The 11787-nt window shown below is 46.6% G+C and overlaps 1 protein-coding gene across 1 annotated transcript; it reads right to left on the bottom strand.

The window, feature by feature from the left end:
* Nucleotides 1–292: 292 nt before the first annotated feature.
* gusb (glucuronidase, beta) lies at nt 293–8253 on the bottom strand. Its single transcript, XM_070844005.1, has 12 exons — nt 8008–8253; nt 6774–6959; nt 6478–6659; nt 6034–6176; nt 5752–5939; nt 5239–5391; nt 4938–5116; nt 4344–4490; nt 3585–3669; nt 2263–2439; nt 1834–1969; nt 293–1029 (listed from the first exon to the last, which is right to left on the bottom strand). The coding sequence occupies exons 1-12, from the start codon at nt 8212–8214 to the stop codon at nt 878–880; spliced, it is 1935 nt and encodes a 644-aa protein (XP_070700106.1). The 5' UTR covers nt 8215–8253; the 3' UTR covers nt 293–877.
* Between the last annotated feature and the right edge of the window lie 3534 nt (nt 8254–11787).

An 11787-nucleotide genomic window follows, 5' to 3' on the forward strand; every position in this document is an offset into this window, starting at 1 on the left:
TGATGTAGTAACTAGTTGTGTTTGGCAGTCTAAATATATTCAGCACTCATCCAGCTGTATCACAAAGGTCAATCAGGGGTGATGAGGGAATGAGCAGAATCACCAATGGTCCTATTGATTGTCACGCCACCATCAACGCTGAGTTTAACCCTTTAGGTGAACGTGGAGCTGTTGAAAACGTTCAGCCGCAGTGACCGAAGGAAACGGCACCAACATGTTAGCACGCGTAAATGTGCAAAAGAAAAGCTGACACTGTTGGGACTAGTTTTAAAAATGACAGCCTGCACGCTGGCAGCATGTAGCGTCTTTAATACCTTTTCTGATTTTCACATAGAAAAATAAAACATGATGAGATTCAGCATTGGAATTAACATTAATGCATTACATGTTTATCAATGCAAAAAGCTAAAACAGTGTGATTGGTTGCAGAATGTACAGAAAAGGCCTTTCCATCAGGGAATGTGTCCTAATACACACAGAGGAGAGAGGCTGCTAACTCCCCTCCTGTCCAGTGTCTCTGTAACGTGCACTCACACTACCTGACTGGAGGAAAGGTCAAGGCTCATCACGCCCTTCTCATGAGAGCAGTGGGAAGAACCGGCCTTCATATCTGTGGCAGAACATCCTTTAACAACATGGATAAACAAGGATAATTACTATTATAGAATGCTAACTGCACCATTGATCAGGGGATTAATAAAGTATATTGATTGAAGGCACATTTTTAGAACCATCCACAACTGCTGCAGATTGCTGGAAAACTCCTGATTACAGTGTTCCGTTCACACTGCAGACCAAATTGCTGCCTAAATTTGACCAGCATTGCGTTTGCATGGGCTCAAGCCTGTCCAGGACCGGGTGCCCCGACTGGTGGGTGTCAGAGTGAGCAGGGGTACTTGGTCCAAGGAGGTAGTCTGCCTGTTTCGTTTGCCAGTCTCCAGTACCTCTCCTTCAGGATGAATGCTGCTGCTTTGGGCTGCCTTTGCCTGGTGAAAACACCCTTCTTGTTCCCAACCACACGCAGGACTCCTGCAGACACAAGGGGGGCGACAAGAACCTCGTCAAGCACAGGGAGCAAAACCAGAGGAGGCCTTTGTCAGGCCAACATGCTAGTTAATTAAGGTCGACCTTTTTTTTACGTATGTGAAGCTCTACAGGTACAAGTAGTTACAAGGAGGTTTCTCATGAGTCCACAGGTCAAAGTTTGCTTTGCCTGTAGGCTTAAACGCTGCAAAAGACTGTGGATCGACCATTTCGACAACCAGGGCCTTGTTTGCTGGGAACTTTGGGGGGGGGGGTGATCTTTTCATTATGACTGAGAATATGTTAAAGCTTTCTCATTCTAAATGCATCATGTTCACAACGTCATCCGTCAATCCCTCCTTGTACTGCATACACACACAATAGCCCCTGTTATTACTAAGTATAACCTTTAATCACGTGGGGGGGGGGGTGTTAGTAACCTGATAATGCTAGAATCATACAGGGATATAAATAACCAGGCTCCTTAGTTCAATGATACATTGTGCAGGAGGAGCTTTTGACTCTCACTTAAGGCTGCCCATACTATCACACACAGTAGAAGCCTGGACTGGAGATGATTGGTTCATCATTAGAAAGCTCCTTTTGTTAACCCTACAGACCAAACCGATGATTCGTCTTCACGACGGAGGTGTGGATCCTGATTCATTGGCTACATGATTCCTACTCAGCAGTGTGAGAGAGTGTCTGTAGCAGTTACAGAACGCTCTGTGCACTGTAGTCATGGAGGAAACTGGAGGAGCTGCTGGCAGTTCTGGTTTTACAGGTTGTTGCGGCTCACAGCTGCAGTACCTTGTGCGGTCATGAAGTCGGCAAAGTTCCAGATGAGTTCACCAATGACATACTCCTTCCTCTTCTGGTCGAACACGTCGTGGTAGCTCTGCAGGACTACTTTCTGGTACTCCTCGGTAAACATCATGGGTGGATCCTGGGGAGCGAAGGAAAGCCTCTTACCCTTGGCACTAACACGTCTCAGGGATGCAACAAAACAATTCAGAGAAATCGCAGTGGTGGTGTGTAACAGTCGGGTAACTTGTACTGGATACATAGTGGGGACTGTAACAGGTTACACCCAACAGAGGACACTTTTTGGGAAGTGCAGACATTCTAGCCTCAAACGACTGTTTTCAGGTTAAGATTAGAATCAGGTTTAAGTTAGGTTAGTTAAGGAAGAGGTAGGGGTCAGGCATTTAGTTGTGAAGAACAAGTGTGAATCCTCACGCTGTGCAGCCCTGGCACCGCATCTGCTCCATATTCACTCTGGATGATGGGTTTCTGGTACTTTCCATACCAGTTCTCAAACTGAGTTCTGAGCTGGATGGGAATCACCTCCACGTGTCCTGGATCATGGTACCAGGAGAAGTAGCTGTTTACACAGATTACGTCCACATAGGGCGCCTAGGGACAAGTTTAAAGACAAAATGAGACTCGCTGAGATGAAAGAGGAACCTTATTCGCCAAGACAGCGGCCTTTACAAACCAGTGCCTGCAGGTAGTCAGTGACTGCAAGCTAATCAGCACCTTTACGCTACCAAATGCACCCTGAGAGATACTCCTCACAGCACAGGAATGTGAACACGGCTGCAGCATGTCAACAGCTTGCTTTGACACTGGGCCAGCGAAGGCTTCAGAATTCATACAGATGAAGCTCCCTTATTTTTCACCAGGCACATTATCACTAAAGTTCATGATGTTATTGTACACGAACATTCAGTGTCACGACCTGACTGACAGCACTGAGAGGCACAGAAGAATATTTGACCCTCCACACGATGTTTCTTCATCAAAAGCATGTGAAACTTTAACAGCATTTTAATACAATATTTCAGAGGATATGATCCGTCTCTGTTCTTGTAGGCCCTGAAAACTTTATCACTATGAAGTTAGGTTGTGAGAATAATTTAAATCACTTACTTATGCACCACTCTGAATCAGAGTGTAACAACCGTTATGAGGACAGAACAGTCAGTCAAATCGGACCGAATCACACCCACACTGTTCACATGTTCAAATCCTCTTTAATAATAATGGGTTTTTCCAAAATTTGACTTTGAGTGTTGCCTATTAAATCCTGAATATTTAATGTTACAGATTAATACTTCAGATTCTACATTTTTAAAAGGGCTCTAAAAGGTTTTGGTTCTTTCTTTGTGTCAGCCACATCCAAATGAATGCTATAAAACATGTGTTGCATTTTATATTTGCTCATTTATGATGAGAACAGATGAAGCGTTAGCATGTCCTGCTGGGAGGTAGTTACCCCTTTTTCCCAAGTTAGAGTGAACTTGAAGGAGTAATTTAACACCAGACTATAAAGCAGTGCTTTGTGGTTCTGGAGGCAGCAGACTGGTTGGTGTGGCCAGAAGTGAGCTCTGTGGCACCCGTCACCTCAGTGACGTCACTGGAGTGCACTTCTACATCACTACATAAAGTTTAAGGGGTTCTTAATACCTCCAATGAATCAAATGAAAAACACGACAGTCAACATGACAGTCACTTCGGTCTACTGCTGATACTGACCCGAGAACGATAAACAAACTCACCCCTTTGTCCCTGGCATAGTTACTGTCTGTGATGTAAGTGACGGGCCGAGTGGGGTCCAGGCCTTTGGTATGTTTTATCAGGGTCCTGGGGGGAAAACACAGAGCACCCTCCGGGGATCACATTCAAGATCTTCATGATTCAAATCTCAGACGGATTTTGTGACATTGTTGTGATTATAGTCGGTTTCATTCGTGTGATTAGAAGAAGCTTCAGTTTGTCACGAGTTCATTGTGATAAAAGCACATTAAAAAAGTTACTTCACACACACAGCTTTACTTGACAGATACAGCAGTTTGGCAGGTCGAGTATCGGTCCGCCATGTTTGTCCTCCTGAGGCTTCAGGCCATAACTGAGCTCTGACTATACAGGTCGGCTTCATGACTACTTTTACTGCATTCCACAGACCAGAGAGAAGGGAGGGGCTGTGACCGACTGTGCTACAGACACACACACACACACACACACACACACACACACACACACACACACACACACACACACACACACACACACACACACACACACACACACACACACACACACACACACACACACACACACACACACACACACACACACACACACACACACACACACACACACACACGGTTTCAAGCTCTGTCTATCAAGTTTAGTCTTTAGTGGCATAATGGGGGTAGAAAGAAAATAATCTTGCATCCACAAGAGGCAGATAAGTCAGTTTGTGTATGAATGGATATTTGATGAGCTTCCCGTCGAAAAACAAAAGCATCACTCACTTGAAATAGAATTCAGCAGGGGGCATCTCTGAAGCCGGCTCATTGGCTACTGACCACATGACCACAGAGGGGTGGTTTTTGTCCCGCCCTACGAGCTCGTCCATGACAGCCAGGTGATGGGTCAGGGAGGCGTTCTGAAAGCTGCGACTACATGGAGGAGGGACCATAGACACAGTGAGCTGACAGCTAGTGGAATAAGTAGACTGAAATACCAGAGATATGAGGCAAAGCTAACACCATCAATATGTGCATCTGCAATAACGGTGAGGATTCACCCAACGACTGCTCGGCTTCTAAAACAACAAGGTGTCTAGAACTGCTGATTGTGGCTGTGAAGAGGAAGAGCTGGGTCCTCGCTTATCGCAATAGAGATAGAAATGTGCCCTCATGTGTCCTATAAAATATTCAGCTCTCCAAAATTGTCACTAAAAATCATGTTCAAGTATATTAATAACAGATGTAAAAGTTCTGGGAGGCTGTACTTCAAGAGACAGACAGCTGAGTCTTTCCCAGCAGTGGCATGTTCACGCCGTCGACCTCTCCGAGCCCTCAAACACGCCCACAGGTCGTGGAGACGTGAGCGGGGACACTTACATGTCTTTGATGCCCACCCCCGGGCACTCATCTATCACCACGATGCCGTGGCGGTCACACATCTGCAGGATCTCCTCAGCGTACGGGTAGTGGCTGGTGCGGAACGAGTTGGCCCCCAACCACTTCAATAAGTTAAAGTCCTTAACGATGAGGGGCCAGTCGAAGCCTTTACCCCGAATCTACAGCGCAAGGAAAACAGAGGAAGGGCCGCTGGTTTATTGACCTTTGTCTCACTTAGCTTTGATATGTGTTGTAACATTGGAATGGCTGAATGGTTCCGCTTCCCTCTAGTGGTACTCACATCAGAGTCCTCATGCTTATTGACTCCATGGAAATAGAAGGGCTTGTTGTTGATGAGGAACTGGGTGCTGCTAACGCTGACTGTGCGGATGCCGACTGGTAGAGTATACACGTCCTCGGGTGATGATCTGCCTCCAGCCGCTGTTACACGAACCTGGACGTTAAAGTGAAGATGTCAGAAGCATTTCTTCTCTTTCACCAGATAACAACACAACATACGACTCAAAGCGACAAAACAAAATGATAAAAGACTGTCACAGAGAGAGAAATCACTCAGTATATTGAATTCTACTTAGTTTCCTCAACCCTTTTATATCAGTATTCTCCGAAAATAACCCCAACCAGCAACTAAGCCACTTGTAGATTATAACTGCCACGAGTACCCCATTATCACCATCTACAGCCACCGAACTCTGTCATCATCATCCTACAGATCTAGTGGCTGCGCTCACGTGACCTGAACCTGGAACATAATCCTGTTTGACATGTACTGTATGTGAACATGTTGTCCTACCTCCAGAGAGTAAAGATAACCTGGATTCTCATGCATCAAGTACGGCCACCACAGCTTGACATCTGCTGCTTTGAGCACTCCAGATGGCTCGCTGGAGGAGTCCACGCAGCGGCCATCTTTGTCTATCAGAGTGACCTTCAGGGCGGCTGTGGCCGCACCTTGGAAGGACACTCTGTAGTTGACTAGACCTGAAACACAACAATCAGAGAACCGCCTCTTTGCTCAATGAAGCCACAAGATATTTTTGAAAATGACTTGAAACGGAGTGTTGTATTCATTTACCAGTGTCATCCAAGAAGTCCGTCACCACAGTGATGTCATCCACATACACCTTGGGAGTAACGTACAGCAGGACAGGACGGTGGATGCCAGCATAGTTGAAGAAATCAAAGTTGATGTTTTGGACAAAAAACCCATCAGGATACCTGTCAATCAATCAATCAATCAATCAATCAATCAATGTCAATGTAAAAGGTATTTCCCATCATTACCTGAATACTCAGTGACACTGATGTTTTCATTTCCCCCAAAACACTAAAGTAGAACCCAAACTCCAAAAGAATAAGGACCAAGATAAATGAATGTTAAATGAAGTTAAGGTGCCAGAGGTGAAAGGAGCTGAAGAGTGTAAAGCTGAAGGAAGGGGAAGTGCAGGGATCATCTGTGACGTAACTCTCATGAGCATCAGGGTGGTGTTTGCAGTAACAGTGAAGAGGTGGAGGTTACTTGGTGCGGTCGTCCATGTGCTGGATGCTTCCTGGAGGGAGAGTCTGCAGAGTCAGAGTGTTGTTGACAGCAATGGTGATCCTGCACGGCGTAGCGGGGTCCTTGCGGATTAAGCCGCCTATCTCAGCCTCGAAAGGAAGATGGCCGCCTTCGTGCTCCGTCACTTTCACCCCGTTCACCCACTGCAGAGGGGCAAAACGGGTCGATCACACCGTAGCCAGAGGTGCACATGAAGAGATGGCCGTCACATCTCAAAAACGCAGTAAGAGATGAAGATGGCTTCGTGTCATACTCACCACTACTGAATGATAGTGAGCACTTCCTACTCTGAGAACCACTCTCGTTCCTTCATCAGCAACCCAGCGGGCGGGCACCACCACCTCTCGCTCGTACCACACCCAGCCGATGAAATCTCTCAGCGTGGAGTCCTGGGTGATGTCGTTGTAGCTGGCGGGGACGGGCATGTCGATCACAGGGCCGGTCTGGGAGAGAGAAGACTTCAACTGAGCAATGGATCGGCCGTACTCGGCACTGGACCTGGACTTACTGCTTTACTCTACCCACAATGCATTTGCACAAAACACTACATTTAAGATCTAATGAGGCGACAGCGTCCGTATGTGCCTTCATGTTGCTCCTGTGGTCCTCAGGGTAAACCCAAGGGCTCATCGAACGAATACAGGAGATAAACACAGTGACTTTAAACCCAGTTATGTGTTTTTACGTCTGGATACTATTGGGTGTTACAGGAAGCCCACGGCCCGTGATGGGGGGGTCACACAGCAGACCACCGGGGTCCTGTGGTCTGAGACACATGCTTCAGAGGGCGGTTTGGACCTTAAAGTGCTCCTGTTGAACTAAAGCAGGCCGCAGCTGCTAAACGATAAACAGTTTTCTCCTCCATGGAGCAGCAGCCTGACATGAGACCTGCTCCATGAGGAGACCTGCTCCATGAGGAGACCCATGATGAGACCTGCTCCATGAGGAGACCCATGAGGAGACCTGCTCCATGAGGAGACCCATGAGGAGACCTGCTCCATGAGGAGACCCATGAGGAGACCTGCTCCATGAGGAGACCTACTCCATGATGAGACCCATGATGAGACCTGCTCCATGAGGAGACCCATGAGGAGACCTGCTCCATGAGGAGACCTGCTCCATGATGAGACCCATGATGAGACCTGCTCCATGAGGAGACCCATGAGGAGACCTGCTCCATGAGGAGACCCATGAGGAGACCTGCTCCATGAGGAGACCCATGAGGAGACCTGCTCCATGAGGAGACCTACTCCATGATGAGACCCATGATGAGACCTGTTCCATGAGGAGACCCATGAGGAGACCTGCTCCATGAGGAGACCTGCTCCATGAGGAGACCTGCTCCATGATGAGACCTACTCCATGATGAGACCCATGATGAGACCTGCTCCATGAGGAGACCCATGAGGAGACCTGCTCCATGATGAGACCTGCTCCATGAGGAGACCAGCTCCATGAGGAGACCTGCTGTGTTTCATCAGAGCTGCTCACCTCTGCCAGACGACTTTTGTACCAAGCCCTGTCGAAGCCCTGGTTCCTGTTTGGGGACTTGTCAGCCCTGAAGTCCCACAGCCCGCTCAGCTCCTTCAGCTCCCTGGAGGAGGACTCCCGGGGGAAGAGCATGCCGGTGCCCGGCGGACACACCGCGGCCAACAGGCACAAGGCCCGCAGCAGCCCGGGGGCCTGGGCTCCGACCATCCTGACCAGCCCGTCCGCTGCACGCCCGGAAAGTTACTCCGCGGTCTTTGCTGCTGGTTCCGTGACGTGATGCGCTCTCTAGTCACGTGATGCGCTCTCTAGTCACGTGGCCTAAGAGCTTCCGGTCTCCTGCTGCCTTCAGGTTCTGTCGGAAATGATTCGATCAGAGGTGAGCTCCGTTGAACAGTGTCATACACCGGATTAAAAATGACTTTACTGTGCCTGACCCAGTCGTGAATATATTCTGAGATAATCTGTTTAATTGGGGTTCTATTATTTCGCATTATGAGTGCTTTTGGATGCTGTGTTTTGACATGGAGGAAACTGGAGATGGAACCTGAACGCAGCATCGTGTCTTCAAATTAAAAGTGTCCATGTGCCAAAGGTGAAGGTCGACAACAGATAGACACACACAGAGTAAATAACTCATAGACATTATATTCTCCCCACTGTCTGTAAGTCCTGATGCAACACGGACCACATGACACAAGATGGCGCCACATGCTGGTAGATGGAAGAAGAACAGAGGATCCTGGTTTGATAAACGAGCTTTGGCCTCAGGAATATTCACAATGTTGTCTCTGTCATGCAGTACAAGCAATAAAATACACAAGTGTGCAATGAATGAAATCAGTAAAAACCAAAGGACCCCCTCGGTCATCTCTCCCTGACTGTGGATGCTGTGAGCTGAGGATATGTTGGGAGACAGCAAAGTCATGAAATGTACCATAAAAAACTCCTTAAAACTTTACCCACACACTCACAGACCGAGCGACACTGGCTCTACTATGTTGCAGTCTAATGAATGAAGCAGTGGTTGGTGTCACTGGCCCTGCGTTGGCTTATTCACTGTCCAGGTATGTTTCCCATCCCTGATGTGTGCCTTTTTCCCCACATGACCTCTGAAGCCCAGGGGGAATGACTCTTGCAGACTGAACGGCTCAGTGCTCTCCATATTTTCTTCTTTTTACTTCTGATTTGTGTCGGCCATTTTCCTTAACTCCACGACCCCCTGATTCCCCTCCAGAAACTAGTTCTGATTCATTCTTGGGGATTACGCTTTGTCGTTAAATCAAAATATTTCTATTCCCAAGACATTAGATAATCAAATCAACAATTTAATGTTGTACTTTTGAAATGTTATTCTGTCTGGCACAGAAAAGTAAACTTCACTGTGCATCTAAAGCACAAACCAGGCAGGTTTGTGATGAAGTGCCTCATCCAAACAGCCCATAGCACTGCCATCTGCCTGAAATGGATGTGAGGTTAATGGTGAGTTCAGTGTTAATTTCCTGTGTGAAGTCTGTCCCGAGTCCCTTTCCCACCAATTCATTTGGGATGTTTCAAAATAAAAGTACTTTAAATCTATTTGTGGAGCTACTCCTTTGGTTCCCACCCCATGTCAGTGGTATCTTGCTCAACATACCTATCATCGAATGACGGATTCCTGTGGTAAAAATCAAATGTGAAAAAGCACTCAAGCTTGTTGCCACAGTCTGGTATGACCTGTGTCCTTCGCTGCAGAGGGCACATTTTTGGCACAGTTTGGTTCTATCGTGCTTCCCAGAGCACCAAATGACTCGACTCTCGGTCACTCACTCTTGTCGTTGCACAAGGCTTCTCGGGAAGCTGCTCTCCTCTACCTGCAGGCCTCTGCTCCCACTTTGCAGCTGCTACACATTTCCCCACGTTGCATTGACTCCTTCCCAAAAGCCGACAGCTCTCCACTAGCTCAGTCACGACTTTAGACTGCAGAGACAGATCTCTGCGTCTCTACCTCAGTGACTTACAGACCTTTAGGAAAATGTAAAAAAAAATCTAGTTTGCAGCACAATCAGACTGCTTAGTTGTCCTCTCTGTCCTTCCTCTCCTTTCTGCTTTGTAGAACTGTAGCTATAATCACTTATGTTAGCATTTTACGAGGCATCCTGTGATTGTGGGATTAAGATGAACAAATACTGATTGTGTTGTTTGTAACTGTAAATTGCTCCAAGTAAACAGGACCTAGGCTTTTTCTACCTTGGAATAAGGAATGTGGTTAATATGCTGTGACTCGTCATCATCTTGTCGTCGTCATCTTATTTTCATTATTATTTCAGGTTCCCCTGCAGCTAATTACAGTGATGTTGTTTCACTCATCCATCCCACCCTGTGTTTTTTAAGCACTAGTTATTTTCATAGTTGACTTGTTGTAAAACACTGTTCTTTTTGGAATATATTTATTAGTCTGCAAAAAATAAAAAGCAGTCGGCAGTAAAAACAGTTTGAAAGGGTGTTTGTCCATGCATTATTGATAAGTAAACAAGGGGGAGCGAGGAATATCGGGGGCGAGAGAGACAGAATAAAGGGGGACACAATTCCCCAAAGCCAGACTTTTTGCTGATATGCTTTTCAAAGTCCTTCAGTGGAGCAAGAAAACCCTGACATGCTCAGCCGTGAGCAGCAGCAGCCACAGCAGCCTCGCTCCTGACCTGCTCCGATTAGTCACTAAAATAAACTGGCCTCCACAAAAAGGACACGAGAGTTAAAAACCACATTATACAGACATGAAACAACCTGCAGAGATGAAACCAGATTAGCTGGTTGACGGCGTACAGAGTGCAGCAGTCTGGCCCTGTTCGCTCTGTGTCAATGATATTATGATACTTAAATCTTATCTCAGTCTGTGCTTTGTGCAGACGTAGTCACCAATCAGACCTCTTAAATCCACTAATAACACCCACAAATAGATTAGCTATCACTTCGGCTTTTCATTGATGGATTGGATTCAGTTTTGTGAATGAACTGTTGCAGACCCCTTAACTACATACCATTACAGTCATTAATCTGGCGCAATATCTTTTGCAGGCATATAAACAGTCGTGATAGCCATTCATCAAACAGGCAGTCCACTGGGGAAAACCATCGACCGTCACATAGTCTACTGTGAGGGACTCTCATATGCTCGGAGGTGGTTTAGCCATTTGTGCTGTCCATTTATTTAAACCATGCATAATGATAGTGATCCACAGTTCTAAACAGAAACCTAGTGCTGCTAATTAACTGGTTCCAATGTAGTGCGGATGTGCTTGTTTGTTTCTGTGTCCTGTCTCTTTTCATTGTCGACAGTATCCAGCCTGCTCGGGTTAGGATTTACAGCTTGGTGGCACATCTGATAAGGACCCTGACTGGTGCCTTGCCCCTGAATCCTTTGGGCCGTGATCTGTTTCACTCTAAACTGCGACTTTTCAGGATGTCAAATGCGGAAAAAAAAAGATTTTTTTGCACTGTGCCTTTATGCCTTGCTCACCAATGTCAGTCAGAGCAGAAGGAGGGAGAGATTTCAGAGGCTCGCTGCGAGAACTACGAGTCGTGCCCAGTGAACATGTGTTACAAGGTGAAAGCGGTCACTGAGACAGCTTGCTGTGTGCTTGAAGAAAGTCCTTAGTTCATCACAAACATGTTGTGTTGCAACACCTGAAATCTCTTCAACATCTCCTTATTACTGCAACAAAAGGCTCAACAAAAGCTAATGAGAGAATAAAGTTATCATCACGGGGTAAAACACAGAGAACATATTAATGCCATAACTCT

The sequence above is a fragment of the Pempheris klunzingeri genome, chromosome 14, assembly GCF_042242105.1.
Source record: "Pempheris klunzingeri isolate RE-2024b chromosome 14, fPemKlu1.hap1, whole genome shotgun sequence".
Lineage (NCBI taxonomy): Eukaryota > Metazoa > Chordata > Actinopteri > Acropomatiformes > Pempheridae > Pempheris > Pempheris klunzingeri.

Bases quoted from the DNA above. Each gene is read 5' to 3' on its own strand.
- gusb (XM_070844005.1), bottom strand. From the start codon at position 8,214: ATGGTCGGAGCCCAGGCCCCCGGGCTGCTGCGGGCCTTGTGCCTGTTG. The intron at 6,660-6,773 runs GTGAGTATGACA...GCCCCTCTGCAG, and splicing joins CTCACTATCATTCAGTAGTG to TGGGTGAACGGGGTGAAAGT. The intron at 1,030-1,833 runs GTACTGCAGCTG...TTGTGTCTGCAG, and splicing joins CGACTTCATGACCGCACAAG to GAGTCCTGCGTGTGGTTGGG.